Source organism: Anolis carolinensis, chromosome 4 (assembly GCF_035594765.1).
Source record: "Anolis carolinensis isolate JA03-04 chromosome 4, rAnoCar3.1.pri, whole genome shotgun sequence".
NCBI classification, from domain to species: domain Eukaryota; kingdom Metazoa; phylum Chordata; class Lepidosauria; order Squamata; family Dactyloidae; genus Anolis; species Anolis carolinensis.
Genome location: NC_085844.1, coordinates 51,870,693 through 51,893,474, shown reverse-complemented (window position 1 = coordinate 51,893,474; position 22,782 = coordinate 51,870,693). Strand labels below are relative to the sequence as shown.

Here is a 22,782-nt window from a genome sequence, read left to right as displayed (position 1 = left end):
ATATCAAATCAGTCATGAGCTCTTCATGGAAGCAAAGATTACTAAACTGAGATGTGTAGTTTGGACATATCATGAAAAGATATGATTCACTAGGAAAGACTATAATGTTTGGAAAGCTAACAGACAGTAGGAAGAGAAGGTCACATTGGTCAAGGAGACCTCAGGCCCAAGTATGCAACACCTGAGTGGAGCTGTTGATACACGGTAATGCGGAAGCTTTTCAACTTATGCTTGCCATAAATTGAAGTTGGCTTGACAGCAGTTCACAACAAAGTCCTTGAAGTATAGAAATCAAACAGATCTATAGTAACTGCTGCTGTTACAAGTGAAAGTGCCCCTTCTTTATGAGACTATAAAAGGAAGAGAAAGGAAAGAGAGACCATTACTCTTTGGGTCATTCTTGACGTCATGTGGTTTTTCATAATATTTTAATGAAGCTTATGTTTATCCACCTTTATCAGCAGGTTAGGAGATGTACCATCTGAAAACAAGGAAAAGATCAAATGCCCTAGAAACATGTAGATGTATTTATACATATTTCTATGTGAAGCATTACATGACTTTTGAAAATGATGGAAGATGACAGGGAGATGCAAATGACAGAAAAGGGAGAAGCGGACATTTGTATTTATGAAAGCACAGGAAGTATATGTCTGTGTTTGCATGTGAGTGGAGATCTAAAGGGGTGTTCTGTAGATGATCAAGCACCTATGTGGGGTGGATTATGGTGCTGGTAGGTAGTGCTCAGCAGTTCATGATGCCTAAACAAACCATGGAGCTTTACTCCACAGATGGTTTATTATGTGTTTGGTGTGGCCTGCTTACATTTTTTGTTTGGTTTCTTTTCCAAACAACTAAACATAAAGATCCAGGATTTTCCCCTCTTTCTCTGGTTGGATGGGAAAAGAGATGCTGCCCATTGCCAGATGGCAAGATGAGCCAAACACACTGCAAAGCTCAGTAGTTTGTTTAGGTGCTTAGCTGGGAGCAAGTGAGTAGCATTCAGTGGCATATCTTTCATTTATGACAAGCTTTGTGCCATGACATTGCCGGTATTATTAAGTGATTTCAAACATGACTAAAATTGCACTCGTCTAGACAGGCCTGTTGTTCGATTATGCCCACAAGAGTCTTCTTCATAGTTTATTCTGGAGTAGTTCATGTTGCCCACTCCATCCATAAGCAGTTCTTCAGCTGTCACAAACCAAGAGCAGGCCAGCCTCATTCCTTACTAGTGGAATCCTAATTCAGGATTCCTCAGAATTCAAAGTCCAAAGTTCATTCCCAGGATACAGGGCTTTTACTTACTATTGGCACTTAATAATGTACTGTAAGCAACATGTTGGTCACAAATATGACTGATATTACAATATTGGAGCAAGTGGACAGTATTAAATTGTTTTATTTTCTAGAATTTACCAATAGGGAGGTATCCGAATATCTCATATTGTGGCAAAAGAATAGATGGCCAATTTGGAAAAAAAGGAAACTGAGAAAGAAGACTGAGCAATGAGGAGGCAGCAACTGATTTATTCTATTAATCAAAAATTACCCTGTTAACTGTATAATTGAAAAAAGAACTGAAATATTCAGAAGCCAGGAAGTGTGACACTCAACACTGCCCCCTTGTGAATATTCATCATGATAGCTTTTACTTCTCTAATCACAAACTATTGTTCAAGAAATACAGTTTCTCTGACTTTTCTAGAAATCCTCTATTATCTGTATAAACAAAAGTTCATTTTGCTGTATTCCAGAAGCATAGGGATAGATGCAAAATATACAAAGAAAATGTTTTATCCTTAAAAAGACCAATTCATTTTTTAAAAATATGCCTCTTCAATGATCTCATGTACAGTATATCTTTTAACACATTCAGTACCTTGTAACAAGCACCCTTTCACAACTCACAATTACTTGTGACTTGTCTTTAAGGTCAGTCACAAAAACCCACAGAGGGAAAAGAGATTACATTATTACATCAAGAATAATGACCTTGAAAAAGTTGTTCTCTGTATAGTAAAAGGGAAAGGGGGCATGTTGTTACATTAGGAATGAATAAACTGGAGGGTTTTTTTACCCACTTCTTTTTACAATATGAATGTATGTGCTGGTGGGCTAAATAAAATAAAGCCAGGAAAATTATCAAATGTGTTTAGAACTGAGTCCCATCTTCATGATATGTCATTATGGATATGCAAACTTTCCAAAATCCAAAATACTTCTTATTCTGAACCATCCAGTTGAGCTGTTTTGAATGGCCAGAGAACTATTACATACTGGTCCTCAAGGAGAAAATTCTGACCATTCAACAGCCCGCTGTGAAGAATTTGCCTGACACTTCGCAGATAAAGTCTCTCAGGTCCGTTCTGACTTGGATGCTGTTACTGATACAGTTCCAATGGATGTAACTTTGGCTCCTGCTTGTCCAGTGTTGATTGATACCTTTCAATTTGTGCAGCCTGAGGATGTGGACAGGATCTTTGGAGAGGTGAGAGCTACCACATGTATTCTAGATCCTTGCCCTTTCTGACTGATCAAACAGTCCAGAAGGGGACTGGCAGAGTGGATGAAGGTGGTGGTCAATGACTCTTGGAACAAGGCAAACTTCCAACTTGCCTAAAGGAGGCAGTTGTGAGACCCATATTAAAAAAGCCATACCTGAACCCCTTTATAATTGAAAACTAATGGTCAGTGTCCAACTTCCCCGTTTTGAGTAAGGTTTTGGAGTCCTTCTAACTCCAGGTTTCAGGCCTGGCTATGGAACAGAGACAGCCTTGGTTGCCTTGGTGGATGACCTATACAGAGAGCTAGACAGGGGGTGTGTGTTGGTCCTATTAGGGAGTGAATGTAGCGGAACCAGTAGTGTCTAGTTAACACCATGTGCAAAGAAACTCACACCAGGCAGAGGAATTGAAAGAAACAAAGGAATTTTACTCTTGCTTGTTGAGTTGAAATATAAAACAGTTCTGCAATCGTACAATGTCCATGTAGTTGCATAAGATCAATAACTAATCAATCAGCATTCAATATATACAGCATAGCATATTCAAACTGCTACTTGACCGTAGCTAGAGAGCCTGCATTTTTCTGTGCTCTCTCTTGAAGCTCAAATTCCCAACTGACAAATCCAGCCATCTGCCAGCAAACTGATACATTGTTTGAGGAGTGGCTTGCCTCTGCAAAGCTGAGCTCTTTTGCAGAGATCTCTTGCAAATAACTTTGCAAGGATTTCTTTACACACACACACATAGCAATTTGGCGCAATAGGTTCTCCTGGACCTCTCAGTGGCTTTAGATACCATCGGCCATGGTATCCTTCTGGGCCGTCTCTCTGGAATGGGAGACACTGTCCTTACAGTGGCTCTGGTCCTTCCTGGAGGGCCATACCCAGAAGGTGCTTCTGCGGGACTCCTGTTCGAACACCTAGCCATTGACCTGTGGGGTTACTCAGGGTTCTGTTTTGTCCCTCATGCTCTTTAACGTATACATGAAAGGGGGAGGTCATTCAGGAGAAAAGGGAAAGGTAATCTGGAGTTTTGGAGTATGGTACCACCTATATGCAGATGATACCAAACTCTATTACTCCTTCCCACCTAAAGCCAAGGAAGCTGTCCTGACCCTAAACAAGTGTCTGTCATTAGTAATGGATTGGATGAGAGCAAACAAACTGAAATTTAATGCAGACAAGATTGAGGTGCTCCTGGTCAGTTAAAAGGCATATCAGGGAATAGGGATCCAGCCTGTGCTGCATGGGATTACATTCCCCCTGAAGACACAGGTCTACAGTTGGGGGGTCCTCCTGGACTCAGCGTCGAACCTGGAGGCCCAGGTATCTGCAGTGGCTGGGAGGGCCTTTGCACAATTAAAACCTGTGCGCCAACTGCGCCCGTTCCTTGAGAAGCCAGATCTGGTCATGGTGGTACATGCTTTAGTTACATTCCATCTTGGATTATTGTAACACACGTTACGTGGGCTGCCTTTAAAGAGTGCTTGGAAACTTCACCTGATCCAAAGAGCTACATTCTAACTGGACAGCTCCTCTTTTGCAGCAGCAATTCAAAGTCCTGATTATGACCTTTAAAGCCCTAGATGGCTCAGGTCCAGGCTATTTTGATGATTGCATCTTCTTGTACGAACCTGTCCGGGCCCTGAGATCTTCAGGAGAAGCCCTTCTCTCAGTCCCACCTCCCTTTCAAGCTCCGTTGGTGGGAACGAGAGAGCAGCGGCTGCCCCTCAGCTCTGAACTCCCTGTGCAGGGAAGCCAGAATGGCCCCCTCCCTGCTGTCCTTCCGGTGGCAGGCTAAAACCTTTTCATTCAAGAAGGCTTTTAAAGAAGAAGATCAGGTCACGGTCTGCTATTCGTTTTTAAAAATCTTTGTATGGATTTAACTGAATTGTTTTGAATACTAATGCTGTGTAATACTGTTTTAATAATTGTAAATTTGTATATTTTAAATTGTATTGTAGCGCTTTTAATAATAATAATAATAATAATAATAATAATAATAATCCCAAGCATTGTGTATTAGGAGTATTCAACCTGTACTAAAATCTGTTCTGAAAAAAATGAAGATTCAAGGTTTTTAAAGCATTAGAATGAACAAAAAATATGTTGTAAGGCAGAATGCGTTCCACAAGTGTTTGCTCTTAGTCCAGCATAACACTAATGTTATAAATATATGTAACCTTCCTGTATCAAACTACTTTTCTATAATTATAAAATGGAAACCCATAGTATCTGTTCTTACAGTGCATTATTAAATTTCTACAGAGTACTTGTGAACAGTGCTTACCTTCTCCCCTCTGTTTTTGGGGATTACACGTTCCATCTCCTTATCACACTTGTTACCCAACAGTATTATATTTATAGTTTCATCGGTTTTCTAATGGGAAAAAGCAACATTATTAAATATTAAAAAATGAAATGTAAGACATTGTAATACTCTGCACTTTCTCCCCTTACAGATAACCAAGGCTTTCTGGCTCTATTTTCACTGAAGATATTCAAAGTTGCAACACTAAAATGGTGAAAATATCATCTACAGCTTCAATAGGTAGAAAGGAGAGAGCTGTTTGTGTGGATACTGTCAACTTATCCTAATGCTAATTTATGGCACAGTCATGAGGACTTCATCCCATGCTGTGTTCCAAACATTTGTAAACACTTAAAAAAAGGAGTCCCATCAGATGAAACAAGATCGTTCTGGGGTTGCCTGTGTGACTCAGTTTCTGAAGGATTTTCCCAAGGATTTTAAAGATGGACAGGAATCAGCTCCAGTGACCCCCCTGAGCATAGAAACGAGGAAAAACAGTTAAATTGAAGTGGCATGGGAATTGTTCTATTTCTCAGTTTTCAATCTGTTTTGTGACATTTTTGTGTGGGTAGTCTTTAAATGCCCCTCAACGCTCCTATTGTCACCATTTGTGATGCCTCATGGGCCTTGTAGTCCTGCTCCTAGTGCCATCGTGACAGATGAAGACGAAAACATGGGGTTTTCACCGGTTCAACAAGAGCCGGAATCTTTCCAGCTGCCGGATGTTTTCGCCCAAGAACCCAGTAAAACAGACCTTGGGCATTCCTCACCCCCGTTCCCTAGGAGACAGTCCTATTCTGCAGACAGGGGAGTGAGAGAACAGACTCGCAGGAGCTTACGGATTGCAGCTAAACAACAGGCTGATTAGCCATGCTTCCCTTGGGAAATTCTAAGGAGTTTCACATCTGGACAAAGTTGGGTTTCGTTTCCCGTTCTCTAGGGAAAGAGGTAGTTGGCGGGAAAACGAGACCCCAATATAGGTGCCTGGCACGTTAGAATTGTTGCGGAGTCAACAGAGCAGCTCCAGAAGCAACTTCGTGTTTCCAGCCTTGTGTGGACTTCGCAAAGTCCGCAACCCCAGTTCCTTGCTTTCCAGATCAAGTATTCAAGATTTGTCTAGCCCTGTTTTTAGCCACGGACCTTGTTCTTAGAATCTCTGTTTCGCCTTGTTCCTAGCCACGGACCTTGTTTAATGATTCAAGTTTGTTTCCAGCCTTGTTCTCAAGCTACCTTGGACTTCAAAGACCCTGGGCATTTTCCCCACACTATTGCTTGGCAATAGTGTGTGTTTCGGTTATTGGATTAAAAACTTTGAACTCTAATATCATTTATTGGACAATACATTTTTGGACTATATTTGACCTCATTTGATAGGTCTGCTTCTGAACTATATTCTTCACTTGTTTTTATTACTTTTATATATTTACTTAATAAAGATATTAGATAGATATTGGTCTCTGCGTCAGGTTCTTGGTGCTCCGTTGCCACGGGCGTGACACCATTTAAGGATTTTAATGGTTTACAATATGCCCATTAAATCTGGCTAAGCCCCCCTGTAAAGGTACATAGTCCTGGTTACAAGGTCTCTTAAATTTTCTTTTTTGACACATATTGATGACATAGGAATCTCTAGCTCCTATTGGTGGAAACCATCTAATCTTAGAAAATTCTTCCCAAAGTAGAGAACTACTCTTAGTACATTAGATTTATATTTGAGACAGATAATTCCCTGGAACTTTCAATGCAGCAGTCCTATGATGTCACATAAGAAATGACAATAAGGTAATCCCAAACAATAATAAAATAAAAAATGGGACATACATTTCTTACATTAGGCCATGAAATATAAGTCAACTGATGTAAAAGATATATTCTAAGACTAACCACAGTATTTGTAAGCATGCCTATAATGTAAAATTTGTGACACTTGCTGGACAGGATTCAGAGAACAATGAATCTGTCTACCTGAGCAATGGGTTTTTCCTGGCCTTCAAATTGATCTTTATGGTCAAGGTGACCTTCCAAATATGGGATTATAGCACAGTGTGCTATGATTGGAGCAAGCAGTGGACAGAAATGAAATACTCACTCCACACAAACTTTTTGTGTAACCACCTTCCTCTGGTAAAAAGTACCTTTGGATTAAATCCATATCTCAAATGAAATTAATAATCATGTCCAATTCCAAGACAACAAATGCTCACAGATTTTGCATCAAAACTACTCCTATTTCTTAGCAGAAAACTAGAATTTCCCACCCCAAAACTTGTGCAAACTGAGTTAGGATGGTTTGTTTTCCATCCACTCAACTATCAAAGAAACTTGGCCCAAAGTACCTCAATCTTATTTATCCCTATTAATTTTAACAAATAATAAAGCAGAACTTGGCTATACTCCTCATAAGGTTCTGGATATTGTAATCTAAGCAAAGAATTTGACAAATATCTCAAACACTACTACACACCGTTTGGGAAGACACAAAGGAACAGTATGCTTATTCATTACATGTCTACCAGCCTTTGTTATTGCTATTCCTCTGCACCCATTCTCAGCAAAGCTCTACTTTCTCAGTATAGCAGCGGGCAAGATTTATTATGAAAGGCTGCCGTTTCATCTTTTTAATCCACTCAACTAATCTCATTTCATAACTGCAGTTGATGTTCAGGATAATGCAGTCTCTGAAATGAAGTAAGCTCATTATAAGAGTACAAAGTACAGGCCTAAAATAATGAATCAATCTAACCTGGATTAATAGACCAAAATGTTAGTTGTTTCAGTAGGCACTGGAGCTTTACTCATTAAGGTCAGTGGTTCTCCTACATAAAATTATATTCACAATTTCTTGAAACAGTGTAGTAAATCGACAAGTATATCACTTAATCATGTTTGTTTAATTAGAAAACACTACCTATGTAGATGCTTTCTAAAAAAGTTGAAAAAGTGGATTGCATGCCTGAAAACAGTAGTGATTTATCTCTATATATAAATACATGTTGAACAACCCTTATCCAGAATTCTCAAAACCCAAAACTGTCCCCCATGAATGGCTGAGACTTTTGCTTTCTGGTAGTTCAAAAGACACTGACTTTGTTAAATGCACAAAATTATTACAAATATTATGTATAAAATTACCTTCAGTCTATGTGTATAAGATGTATATGAAACATAAATGAATGTCATGTTTAGACTTCAGTTTCATTTCCAAGCTGTCTCATTATGTACAGGCAGCCCCTGAGTTAGAAATATCCGACTTACAAATGACTCATAGTTACAAAAGGGGAAAGACAATAGGAAATGAGAAAAATCTACCCCTAGGAAGGAAAATTCTCTCCTAAAAGAGTTATCATGGGGAAAAGGTGCCTCCAATGAAGCTTTATTACCAATCCTTGTTTTCACAACAAGCCACATTTTTCAAAATCCAATTATTACGGGGACAGAAAGTGAGGTGAAATCTTTCGAGCAAGGGCACAGACCACAAAACAAACACCACAAGGGTGTTAATCCTTCCCTATGCTATCCAAAGCTTATATATATTTGGCTGGAGTTACCCTTTAAAGATGTACCTGTTCTCACTTGCATATAAATTCAACTTAACAAACCTACAGAACTTACCTTGTTCATAACTTGGGGACTGCCTGCATACGCAAATATTACAAAATCTAAAACACTTCTGGACCCAATCATTTTGGATAAGAGATATTCAATCAGTGCTAAAATCTATTATTCTGGCTGTGTGTGTGTGTGTGGGGGGGGGGGGGGGGGAAGATAAGCATGAAAGACCACAATTAATTAACCAGGTCCACCCACGTAAAAAATGAATGTATTTATCATTTCAACTGAAGTCTTTAATCAGCGATCAGATTATCTATCATGTGGTTGTTGTATGTTTTCCGGACTGTATGGCCATGTTCCATGTTCTGGAACATGGCCATACAGCCCAGAAAACATACAACAACCCTGTGATCCTGGCCATGAAAGCCTTCGACAGCATATCTATCATGTGTTGTCTGCAACACTCAGTGACTTAATATTACACTACAGGAATGGGAGAAACCCCAGGACAGATATTTATAATCTTCCTATGGCCATTTCTTGCCTCAAAATGAAGTGTTTCCTTCATAATAGGAGAAACTGAGGCCGATTTCACAGCCCTGAAGATTAACTACAATCAGCTCATAATTTGCAATCTTTGGCCACAGGGAGGCGCACCACAATAACATGAGCATCAGTATACAGAAATAATTGATTATGTACAGAGACTCAATGCAAGAGAAGTCTTGCACTGACAGGGCCAGCCCAAGAGCTGATACTAAGACCTAAACTGTGCATGATGTTTTGTGCACTTCTGCATTTAATGCATAAATTATTCAAAAAAAGAAAAATTAATCAGAAGTAAGGCAAACTGTCAAGGGGAGTTTCTCTTTTCTGACCAAAGAAAAATCCCTGTAATGAAGGGATAGGAAAGTGCTATTTGCATGAGGCAGGATGCATTATGATGCCAAAATTTTAAGACAAATCAAGCTTTCAGGCCCCTTCTACACTTCCATATAATCCAGATTATCAAAATAGATCATCCAAATTATGTGTTTTGAATGGGATTATATGAGTCTATACTGCCATATAATATAGTTCATAGAAGATAATCTGGATTTTATATGGCAGTGTAGGGACACTTCCAGAGAGCACCAAAATCTGCATTTTAAAAGTGGGTTTAAAAATCCCAGAACCTGGCAGCAGGTCCACATACAGACCTGTCAGACCCAGGACATGGTCCCCTGCTGTCCTCAGTCTTCTTTTGAAGCGGATCAAGATGGAGGGCGGACGAGGAGTATCTAGCAGAAGTGTTTTTGGAAAAAAAATCACCCAGTTTGCACTGGACCATATATGCACACATGCGAATATCTTAATAAAAATATGAGCAGGTTCATATGTGCGCATATGAGGTCCAGCGCATAACAGAGAGAATTTTAAAAAACTGCTGGGTGTGTCTCTTCCCCCAATCCTTAATTCAACCTCAGTTTAAGATTATACAGTGTAAAATAATTTCAGAGAGTTCTAATTCCTCCCCATTTGTGCTTCCCTAGAACCACCTGTGTGTCCCTTTGACAGCCCAATCAGCTGATCCGTTGTTTCGGGATTTTAAAAAGTGCACATGTGCTGGAACAGTCTACGCAGAGGGAGGGAAGGAAAGCATATGTTTTACACAACTGCAGGTCATGCAAAGTGCTCATTTTCCAGTTGGAATTAGGTTATAAGCGAACCTTTTTAACACGTGTTTTTTACCTCTGAACCCAATCCCTCCCACACTTTGGCTAAACATCATTTAGCTACCACCCCCTTTTAACCGGGTTTTACAGCATGTGTAGAAGCGCCCTAGAAGGAACCCTAGACTCATATAATCCAGTTCAAAGCATATAATATGGATTATCTGCTTTGATAATCTGTTTTATATGAGAGTATAAAGGGGACTAGAAAGGACCTCAGAGGAAGGACTGATCCACAGCAGGGAAGGAAAAGGTTAAATTCCTGCTACCTGTTGAGTTCTTCATGATTAGCATCGATTTAGGGTGCTTGAAGCTTTTTGAACTCCCTGTCATGTTAAACCCATTGACACATTACATGTTGCATCAAGTTTAATCCTTACTGATGAAATACTGCACTTCCTATAGGGCCACTGGTCAAATATTCAGCTTCATTTTTAACGTGTGAAATAATTCAAGTATAAGAGCATTTCGGAGAATTTCTTTTGTGTCTCAGATAATGATGATGGTAATGATGCAACCTTCCTCTTGGAGTGGGACCCAAGGCAGCTCACAAAGGGAATTAACAACAATACAACAATCAACATTTTAAAACAATTCTAATCATACTGTTGAAGCAGTACATGCAGTCCCTAAGTTATGAACAAGATAAGTTCTGTAGGTTTGTTCTTAAGTTGAATTTGTATGTTAATCAGAATAGGTACATTTTTAAGTGTAACTCCAGCCAAAAATAAGAATTTTTTAGCTTTGGATAGCATTAGGAAGACTTAACACTCCTGTGGTGTTTGTTTTACTGTCTCTGCCCCTGTTCAGAAGATTTCACCTCACTTTCTATCCCTGTGATAATTGGATTTTGAAAAACAAGGATTGGTGATAAATCTTCCACTGAGACACCTTTTCCCCATGATAATTCTTTTCAGGAGAGAATTTTCCTTCCCCTGTTCTAAACTATGAGCCATTTACAAATGACTCTGTAACTCGGGGCTATCTGTATACAATTATTTATGAGGCATATGGAACATATAAAAGGAAGGCTCCCTCCCATGAAAGGGCATTCCAGAAGTTGAAAGAAGGCCTTTTTCTCATGTCCTCATCAAGATAGCATGTAATGGTGGTGGGATCAAAAGAATGCCTTCTTCTGTAGATTGTAAAATTCTGACAGATCCATTTTTTGAAGGTATAGTTTTTCCAATAGTCTGGACATAAACTGTATAGAACTTCATAGGTCAAGCCAAGACTCTGAATTGTGTCTGGAAACAAACCAGACGGTGGTAATTTACCAAAACTGTTTTAATAAGGAAGCTAGATGCTTCCTGCAATTGGCCCTAGTCAGCATTTTGATTGCAGCATTTTGGACCTGCAAAATGCTTTTGAACTATCTCCAATGAAGAGTGCATTACAGTAGTTCAAACTGGATGTAATCAAGGAATATGTCACTGGAGCCAGATCTGACAAGGAATGGATACAGCTGGCACTCTAGTTTTAGCCATGTGAATGCACTCTGAGTTGCCACTAAAAACTGGGAATCATGCCTGAGAGTTGATTCTAGGGGCACTTCCAGACAGCCTCATAATTGGGAGAAATAAGTGGGGCAAAAAATTGTGGTACCTGACAGCAAGTCCAAACATAGAGCTGTTAGTCTTGGTAAATGCTCCCCTGCCACCCTGACATGGTCATTTGTAGCAGAGTTTGGAAATCTGCAAGATGGACAGGGGACATCCAGTGGAAGTTTAGTTTGTTTATTTTTATTGACTCACCAAGATGTGCTGAACCTCATATATGAATATCTCAATGTACACACAAGCAAATTTCTTGTCATCTCTTCTCACCCTCCTGCTGTCTTTACTCTTCGTGGACCCCATTTCCCTTTGGGGTCACTTGCTTCCCATACTGGTGCGCCCTGTATACATTCAAGCTCTGTTTAATTTCATAAACATCAGAACAAAGGAATGCTTGTAGAAAGTTCTCATGGGAATTGCTTTCCAATTGTACTTCCATTTAGCCACCTGTTTGTCAGTGGCTCCATTTGTTTACAGCCCTCATCAGTTGTTTTAGGGTTTTAAAATGCGAACATGCACTGGAACAGTCCACATTAGCATATAGGAACAAAGTCACATGTTTTCCTTGAATGCAGGGATATACAATGACATGAATATGTACATTTTCTGGCCAAAATCAGATTTTAAGCACATCCTTTTAACATGTTTTTCGGCCATTAATGAAATCCAGTGCACATTTTCAGCACAGGTCATTTATCCACCCCCTTTTTATCCTGGTTCCTTCCGCAATTTAGGGTCTGTGTAGAAGGGCCTTAGAACAGTGGTGTCAAACTTGTGGCCCTCCAGGTGTTTTGGACACCAGCTTTTGGGAGTTGGAGGCCCAAACATATGGACGACTACACATTTGACACATTTGGTCTAGGACAGTGGTTCTCAACATGTGGGTCCCCATGTGTTTTGGCCTACAACTCCCAGAAATCCCAGCCAGTTTATCAGCTGTTAGGATTTGTGGGAGTTGAAGCCAAAAACATCTGAGGACCCCAGGTCGAGACCCACTAGTCTAGGAGAACACCCAAAAGGTGAGACTGAGATTTTAGGGGTATGCAACCCCATCCATACAGAGTCTTTGTTTCTCACTCTGCCCTTCAGAAGACCCCTGGCACCACTTTCTGAGTTCATCCCTTCACGAAGGACCAGAACCACTGCAGAACAGTGCTTCTGAATATCTTCCACAGGAGCTGCCCAGAATAATACTGAAAGTTGCTGAGAGAAACTTATGTCTTCAGTTCCCTGTGTAGGACAGCCATCAGTGTCCAAAACTGTTCCCATTCTATAACCAGCCTTTCCTACTTTCCTCCTTTTCTCTTAGGGTTACTTCAAACTAAGTTCAAAGTGTAAAAGCAGTTTGCACTCTATTAACTCATCAGGAGGAAGAGAAGAGGTTGAGGCAGAATCTTGTTCTTCCCTGTATACTCAGACAAAAGCAAACTGCTGCAGACTGTCCTAGCTTTTGTTTTCTTTCTCAATAATAACATTCACTTTTTTGACCAGTTTTCAATATCCCAGTTTTCATTTCTGAAATATTAAAAGGTGATGAGTGTCTCAGTTGTGGGATGCTGCCTCTAAGGAGATGTGTCTGATACTTCCATTTTTAAAGTATTGGCTAAAACATTTTAAATGGAAGAATATTTTAGACACAAGTGATAGTTTCATTTTACCACTAATGTATTGTTTTCAGCCGGCATTGTAATATTTTATGATATATTTGTTTTTTACGAAGACTGGTAAACAAAAGTTTTAAATTGGTAAATAAAAAATATGCTTTTTGGTATGAACAATCCATAAAATAAACTTTTATTTTGAAGTGATTTTTCCTATGGTAAACATACTGTTTATCTTGAAACTTGCTGTGTTCAGCATTACGAGCAGAATATTAAACTGTCTTTTCTTTGAAGGGGAAGAATTATTTCAGTTGTAAAGTCCTCGACCTGCTTTGAGAAGTAATGTTTTCCTTCCAAAGGAATGTGCAAACCTAGCACATTATTAACATAATTGACATACAAACACAGTAATGTTTACATTATTATTAAATATTGTACTTGCAGGCTAATTGTGACTGAAGATAGTCTAGCAAAGATTTATTATGTGATGCCATCGTGCCTCAGAGGCATGGACAGCTAATAGGCTAGCCAGTAAGGACTGCCAATTTACACTGCTCTAAAAGGCATTTAAAAAAAACAAATCATGGAAGATAAAACCTATCAGTGGCTACTAGTCAATATACTGATAGCTATAAATTATATCTAGTACTAAAAGCTATATGCCTGTGAATATTAGTACCTGGGGAACATGCACAACATGGAAACAATGCCAAGAAAGCAAATTCAGGTCGAGCATCTCCCATCCAAAATGTTTGGGACCAGAAGTGTTTTGGATTTTGGACTTTTTAGGATTTGGTAACATTTGCATATATATGAGATGCGGACCCAGATCTGTGGATTCAACCAACAAAAGACAAGTAGCATACTACATGTTGTATTTGTGAGACTAGAGAGAGATACGAATGACTGTGGATCAGTGAAATGGCAGGAATCCAAGACTGCTCAGTGAATCAGGGGACTTGCAGTCTGAAAACAGACACAAATGCCCATTTTACTCTGGAAGTAATCCTACAAAATTGCCATTGTAGCAAGAGTTGTAAGTTTAAAAACAGTTATTTTAGAATGGATAACAAGACAATATACATGTAATACATAAAGATACACATAATACAAGAACAGGATTTATTTATTTATTACATACATTTATACCCCGCCCTTCTCCCCGAGGGGACTCAGAGCGGCTTAAAGGACATAAAGTATACACTGGATCTACTATCCATGGATCACTTCTGCTTTGTTGTTATGTTTCTTCAAGTTGTTTATAATTTATGTTGATTCTAAGGGCGCTTCGAGACGGCGCCTAAATTTGGGTTTTAAATGGGAGGTAAAAAATCCCAAGACCTCACTGCAGGTCCCCACACAGGCCTGTTAGTCCCGGGATTGGGTCCCATGCCATCTTCACAGGCTTCCTCTGTATCAGAACAAGATGGAGGGCAGACAGGGGACATCCAGTAGATAACAAAGAACTCTGTTATGCACCGGACCGTATAGGCATGCATGCAAATATCTTAATATAAATATAAGCAGATTTTCATGTGCACATGAGGTTCAGAGCATAACGGAGTGAATTTAAAAAAACTTCTGTCAAATTTCTCTCTTTTCCCAATTGTTTATTCAGGCTCTGTTTAATATTATAAAGTTTAAAATAAGGAGTTTCTGAGAGTTCTAATTGCTCTCCATTTGTGCTTCCTTTAAACCAGCTATGTTTTCATTTCACAGCCTGATCAGCTGTTTCAGGCTTTTAAAAAGCACACATGTGCTGAAGCAAACTACATGGGCGGGGATCACATTTTTTTCATGAGTGCAGGGATATACAATGATGAGAATATGCACATTTTCCATCCAGAATCAGAATATAAGCGGACCTTTTTAACACGTGTTTTTGTCCACTACAGCGAATCAGTGTGGATTTACCACTAGCGTCATTTAGCCACCCCCTTTAAACCAGTAACTTTCTCATTTTAGGGCCTGTGTAGAAGGACCCTGAAGCAATCCCATCATGAGAATTTCTCTACAAGATTTTTCACAACGGGTTTCCCTTTGGCTTCCTCTGAAGCTGAGAGAGCATGACTTACCCAAGGTCACCCAGTGGATTTCCATGGGTGAGCAGGGATTGGTCTTTCTTTCTCTCTACATTTATTTATGTTACGTGATAGGAGTTTTGCAAACTGCAGCCAGTTCCTTGGCATGGAGATTAATCACTGCATACAAAAATGTAACATTTAAAATGCCCTTAAGAGGACTCCCCAGGATGCATAATGTGCTTCATACACCATCTGTTGCCACATGTGGATTATAATTCCATGAGTATATAATTATTTGTCTCAGTTAGGTTAGCATGTAATTGGGCAAGTAACAGATACAGTCCTATAACAGGGATTAAAGTCCAGGCAATCTGGCAGAATGCATTCTTAAAACTGGAATTGTAAAATATCCATGCTAGATCTCGAGGTCAATTTGCAAAAATTATCAATTGTAAATTTTGGACTGATAAAAGGAAATACATAATTGACTTATGTAAATCATAACTACAAGACCTGGTGAAAACCAGCTGCCTCAGATGGCTGTGGAAGAACCACTCTGGCTGTGCATGATGGAAGTTCTAGCCCAAACCTTCCTAGCGGCAGAAATCAATGCATATGTATTTGCATATCTACCTTCTATATATGAGTAAAGTGAATGAGTGTGTTATATGTATATGTGCCAAGCCAAATGAATTTGTATATGGAATAAAAATCATTTCACATATAACACTGAAAGACATCGAAGCGGGAAAATGGGTGGTATTTTTCTCTCATAGACAAGGAAGAATTGCAACGAGATCAAATTGTCACCTTCTAGATTTGAGGTAGACTGTGCTCTACCTCAATTAGCATTTTAAAGCCACATCACAAGAACCTGGTGCACTGGGAGGTTGTCCCTCCTGTGTTGTCCCTGCAGTGTAAAACAGTTAAGCTGCTTTAAGTATTCTTCATGGAAAGAAAAAGCAGGTTATAAGGTAAAGGTAAAGGTTTTCTTCTGACATGAAAGCTAGTTGTGTCTGACTCTGGGAGTTGGTGCTCATCTCCATTTCTAAGCTGAAGAGCCGGTGTTGTCCGTAGACACCTCCAAGGTCATGTGGCCAGCATGAGTACATGGAGCGCTGTTACCTTCCCGCTGGAGTGGTACCTATTGATCTATTCACATTTGCATGTTTTCGTACTGCTAGGTTGGCAGAAGCTGGGGTTAACAGCGAGAGCTCACTCTGTTCCCCAGATTCAAACTACCGACCTTTCGGTCAGCAAGTTCAGCAGCTCAGCGGTTTAATCCGCTGCACCACTGGGGGTTATAAATAAACATAATAATAATAATAATAATAATAATAATAATAATAATAATAATAGACCCTGGATAAAGGAATACATATTTCCTATCTAGCAGATTGATAGCCTTCAACCAGCTTCCTCAGATGGTTGTGGGAGAATCTGAAAGCATCTAAATGAAACCTGCTTCGGTAAGGCTATGCTAACCACTCAGAGTAGCATTTTTCTCCCCACAGCTTCGTCCAGAAGTATAAGGACATGCAGGAGCATCCCCAAAGTGTTTTATGCAGCAATTTTATATGAAGGACTTCCTCATCTATTCTGACATATCTGAATCAAATAGAACAAATCATGTTTGAATTTGCCAGGCTTTTTGATCCATCCCTTCCTGCCAATACATGTCATTACAATATCCCCACCTATATTGCTTGATAGGCCAGAACTGTCAAGAAGCATCCAGGTGAGATATAGGACTCACACCTGACATCTACGCTGGCATCAAACTTAAGGAATTTTATAGCCCACTGAGGGGCTCTGGGAGCAATTCACAGTCTCCGAAATCTGAATTCAAACTTGATTTCACATTATTTCACATTATTTTCTAAACATTAGAAATAACGTTTTGACTGTTAGTGTTGTTTAACACTGAAATAGATTGCATCAAAAGGTGATGGATTCTTGTACTATGGGGGTTGATTACTATATTTCAGAAATGCTTTTATGTATTCCTGCACTGAAAGAGGTGGGATTAAGTCCTTGCAGTCTCTTCTAACTCTATGATACTATAAAAGCCAGAGGGGTAAAGGGCTGGGGGACTGTCCTGAATTTAACAAGCTCCAAGAGAAAGAAACATATGCAGGCTTGCTAACTACTTACTTCAGCAATGACCAAAATACACTTGTTCCGACAATTCATGCCAATGATTTTCAGTCTTTAATAAAATGTAACACTTTGCACAAGAAAACAAAAAACAGGAAGAGTGACAGATCATAAGAGCAGATTCCTCGTCCAAATAAAATGTGATTTTGCTCTGAGCTCTGAATGACAAAATCCATTGGTCTGCAATAACATTCTATGAATATATTAAGAGTATTACATATATAATACAAAGATGGGATTAGATAAACTTACCTCATATATATCTTTCATCCAATGTGCAATTCCTTGAAAACTCTCTGTGCTAGTGACATCGTAGACAAGCACAAATCCATGAGCTCCACGGAAAAAACTAGTAGTGAAAGTATGGAATCGTTCCTGGCCAGCAGTGTCCCTAAAATATATGGTAAGGAGTCATTTGGGGCTTCTTACATTGCAAAATCTGGGATAAATACCCCAAAAAATATTTTCCATGAATAGCAAAAGAAGAAATAGTGAAAACTAGTGGAAAGCTCAGCTGAATTGGTTAACAAGAAGTATAGCCCAGCATGTCTGCATTAATAGTTTATATTATTCCGAATGTGTATTTTGGACAGAGGGGGTTCAATATCAATGATTTTACTTGCCCCTGTTCCAAAAAACATTTATCTCCCAGAAGTGTTTGTGGGTCTCTTTAAGCCATATAATCCAGAATATCAAGACAGAATAACCCACAATATCAGCTTTGAATTGTGTTATCGAAATCCACACTGCCATATATCCCAGTTCAAAGCAGATATTGTGGGGTTTTATTCAGGTGTGTGGCAGAGGCCTAAGTCCTCTAGTGCTATTCTGTGACATGCTTCCAGCCAGTACAGTAAAATAGAGGGTTCACTATTATTCATGGTTTCACATATCCAAAGGGAGTCTACAATGTATCCTCCAGATACAGGGATCATAATGTAAACTGCTGTAATTCAAATAGGAACACTTTTATTTGCAAGAAAACACACACTTTGCAACATAGTGCAACTTATTAACATAATCAATTACACTGGGAAGCTTTTTGTTGTAGCCTTTGATTTGCAAAAAAGTACAACTGACCAACAGAGACAATAATATTAATTCAAATAAGAAATGTTTTATTTGCAGCAGAAACTTTGGTTTTACAAAAATAAGCAACAAGATGCTATCGGTGCTATGCTGATGCTGACTGCACTATTCAACAACAGTAAGCTAATTTAAGTTTCCAAACAGATTAAAAATGTCAAATTATTCTGTAATGAATTTACATCATCACTAAAGGCACGAGATCCTATCCAACCTTGGTGTTTCAAAAGCGTCAACTAGTAGTTAGTACCTGGATGGGAGATTGCCATTGAATGTCCAGTGCTGCAGACTACACTTCAGAGTATTCTTGCCTAAGAATCCTAGGAAATTCATGGATTTGCCATATTTGATAGAGAGCTCGAAGGCACATGCATGCACAGACACACAACTAAGTTTTACAAGCTTCCCTTCAAGCAATACTCCCTTGGTCATGTGGCTCTCAAACAATCTGGGATTTTATTCTGTAGAATTTGCCTACCCAAATTTGTGATAGCCCACATTCGATCAGGTTCGTCTCCTGAAAGGTTGGGAAAGGTGGTCTACCAAATTAGTGCATCATGGATAAACAGAGATGATAACAAGAGCAGTTGCATTAAATGAATTACTTTTATCACCTGCCTTGAATACTGGATGCTTTAAGGCAACATAGAGAATTGGTAAGAATCAAGGGACCAGGCTGTGGCGCAGCTGGTTAGTAACCTGCTGCAATAAATCACTACTGACCGAGAGGTCGTAAGTTCAAAGCCCGAGTCAGACTGAGTCAGACTGTTAAACACTCCCATCTCGTTGTTTACCTAAGCAACCCGAAAGAGAGTTGCATCTGTCAAGTAGGAAAATTTAGGAACTGCTTATGCGGGGAGGTTAATTTAACTAATTTACAACACCATAAAAATGTCCAGCAGCATGTGTGCCGGATGAGGAAGTACTCCATCAAAAGGACTTGTTGTCACAGTGGATGATGAAGCAGCAGCTCCTCATGTGGCCAGAATTGAACATACCCCCACAAAGCCAGAAGCTGGAAAGTTAAATAGCCTCTGCGTCTGTCTGTGTGTTGTTTGTTTAATGACATTGACTGTTTGCCATATATATGTACATTGTGATCCGCCCTGAGTTCCCTTTGGGGTGGGAAGGATGAAATATAAATACTGTAAATAAATAAATAAATAAATAAATGTTTTCACAACCTCATAGAAGCATCAAACAGGTTGCATATGAAACACTAGCACATTTCTAGCAAACAGTAGACGAAGGATAGCCCATTGGGTTTCAAACTTGCCTATGGAGCTACTTGCATTGGCAGGGCCCTAATGAAAGTAAAACAGAACTGTGATGTTGCATCCAAGCTGGTTTTAAGGTCTGTTCGGCATTAATGTGTCTTAACTTTGTGTCAGCTTAGGGGATGCTGAATTGCCTTCTTTTGAACAAGGAACCCCACAGAATTAATGTCCATGCTGTTGCTTTTAGGGAATTGATAACAATTTATTAACAAGTCTTGGGTTTAACTCCACCCAGTCACCAACTTGGTTTCCCCACAACAAAGTTCTTATTTAAAACTTGAAGGGTAACTTATTGACTCTGAAGTTGCCAGACGTGGATGTTTCTGAGGATGACAGTTTTCCTGGGGACAACAGACAACAGTTTTCCTTGCTCTCAGTCTCTGGTATAGGGGCCTCTGAGGCACCCTATGCCCAAGTCATTAACTAGTTGCTGTTTAACTGTGGGTTGATGAAAGGTAACTTGGTTTGAATGAATGTATTGAACTGGTTGTAAGTAAACTGGTTGTGATGACTATAAAACTAGTTAGAAGTAACTGGTTAAAGGTATTGACTTGAAATGACTTGTCCAAGCCTGGAACTCTGGGACCAACTGAAGACACGTCCTGCCTCCAGCATTCCCTGGTGGTCTATGATCTAAAACAGCACTTTTCCCTCAGGCAAAAGGGGGAATGGCCAATTTACTGATACAAAATTGCTCCCTTTTCCTCAGGCAAAGGGGAAAACAAAATGGCTGACACAAACCAGGAAAGGCTTTCCTAAACCCCACCCTCATAAACTAACATAAAAGTAACTGCTCTAAAACTATGGGCGAGGAAGCCAGAAAAAGTGAAACTGGAACTTATGCAGTTCCAGCACAAGAACTAGTTTCAAGATTTTATGGTGTACATAATAGCAGAAATCTTTTCCAATTGTTTAAGCAACATCTGCATTATCACAAGCTGCTGTTTCTGCATGCTAGCTATAACTATATACATTTATAAAACTGTTGCACATCTCTGAAACCCCAGTAGATTCAACTGTCACAGGCAACTGCTCCCAGTTGTCTGTAAAAGACAACAGGGAAAACATTTTGTGATTGATGAGTCTCTTTGAGTTCCATGAGTAGAATGCTTGCCATAGCTTACTGGCATGACCCTAAGAATGATGAAATGGAAAAGGAAACCCAGTGGCTGACCCTAGGCAGGTCACACGCTTTCGGTCTCGGAAGAAGGCCAGGGCAAATGTCCTCTGAACAACTTCTGCCTCAAAAAAACCCCACTGTGATGGATTTGCCCTAGGGTCACCATAAGTCGGAGACAACTTGGAGGCGCACAAACAGCGTACCTTAGAACAGTGGTTTTCAACCTGTGGGTCCCCAGGTGTTTTGCCTACAACTCCCAGAAATCCCAGCAGTTTACAAGCTATTAGGATTTCTGGGAGTTGAAGGCCAAACCATAGGTTGAGAACCACTGTCTTAGGACATCAAAAGGAAATGAATTAATCCAGGTTTTTTTTAAAAAAAATTGAGCTTTTAAATACGGTGAAATATCTGTATCCCTAAGCAATGGCATCTCCATAAATTACATATCCTTCCTGTTTAGCAGTAGCCTTACTTACGGTGACTTGATATTTGCTTTGCAACATATAATTTAACCACCCAGAGAAAATAAAAGCAAGAACAGGTAAATCAAATTAAAAAAAGACAAAAAGTAAAGATAGCAGCTTACCATATTTGAAGTTGCATAGTTGTATCATTCAATGAAATAGTTTTCACTTTGAAATCAATGCCTAAACATAAAAGAACACTCTTAGTGTGCCCATATATTAGCAATGAAAACAAACTAAATTTTAAAATAATTGCAAAAATTGTAAAAGTATAGGACTACAGATTGATAATCCCTTATCTGAAATTCTGAAAGACTCCAAAATCCATAATTGTACACATGGGTGGTTGAGATACAGTAGAGTCTCACTTATCCAACACTCACTTATCCAACATTCTGGATTATCCAACTCATTTTTGTAGTCAATGTTTTCAATACATCGTGATATTTTGGTGCTAAATTCATAAATACAGTAATTACTACATAGCATTACTGCTTATTGAATGACCTTTTCTGCCAAATTTGTTGTATAACCTGATGTTTTAGTGCTTAACTTGTAAAATCATAACCTAATTTTATGTTTAATAGGCTTTTCCTTAATGCCTCCTTATTATCCAACATATTCGCTTATCCAACATTCTGCCGGCCAGTTTATGTTGGATAAGTGAGACTCTACTGTAGTGATACATTTGCTTTCAGAGAGTTCAATGTACATGAACCTTGTTTCACACACTACATTATTAAAAACATTACACATAAAATTATCTTCAGGCTATGTGTATAAGATGTATAGGAAAAATAAATGAATGTTGTGTTTAGACTTGGGTCCCATTTCCAAGACATTGCATTATCTTCATCTATGCAAACACAGGTACTCTAAAATCCCAAACAAGCTGAAATCCAAAACACTTGTGGTCCCAAGCATTTTGGGTAAGGGATACTCAACCTGTATTTGGATTGTGTGAAGCAGGGGGTGCATCTACACTGTAAAATTGATGCATTTTAACACCATGGCTCAATTCTATGGGATAGTGGGAGTTGTAGGTTTACAAGATCTTTAGCCTTCTATGCCAAAGGGTGCTGGGGCCTCACCAAACTACAAAACCCACAGCCCCATAGCATTGCGCCACAACAGTTAAATGGTGCCAAACTGCATCAATCTGACATTCTAGATGCACCCAGACTCTCCAGTGAAAGGGAAATTTTCATTCAAGGGGAATCCCAACTAACTGTATTTCTCTAATACGTTAATTATCTACTCACGATTCTTTCTACTCTTCATGAGGAACTTTCAAGCTTTTTGAAGGAAGTATTGCAAACCTTTGACTTTAATATTGTTCCTGTGAGTAAACTGGATGGGCCCTAGGGTAAGCTGAACTCCCTTGCTCTTGTGGCAGAGAAAGAAGTGAGAGAGGGA

The 22,782-nt window shown here is 39.3% G+C and overlaps 1 protein-coding gene across 2 annotated transcripts in view; it reads right to left on the bottom strand.

The window, feature by feature from the left end:
• Positions 1–22,782, bottom strand: part of LOC100563474 (ras-related protein Rab-10) — a 57,896-nt gene that overhangs the window by 13,360 nt on the left and 21,754 nt on the right. The window contains exons 2-4 of one of the 2 annotated variants that reach the window (XM_003223522.4): positions 21,489–21,549; positions 17,672–17,810; positions 4,797–4,886 (exon numbers count right to left, since the gene is read on the bottom strand). In XM_003223522.4, coding sequence (XP_003223570.1) covers positions 4,797–4,886; positions 17,672–17,810; positions 21,489–21,549 — 290 coding nt within the window. The remainder of the gene's footprint in view (positions 1–4,796; positions 4,887–17,671; positions 17,811–21,488; positions 21,550–22,782) is intronic. The other variant, XM_008114906.3, reaches the window with a different exon arrangement.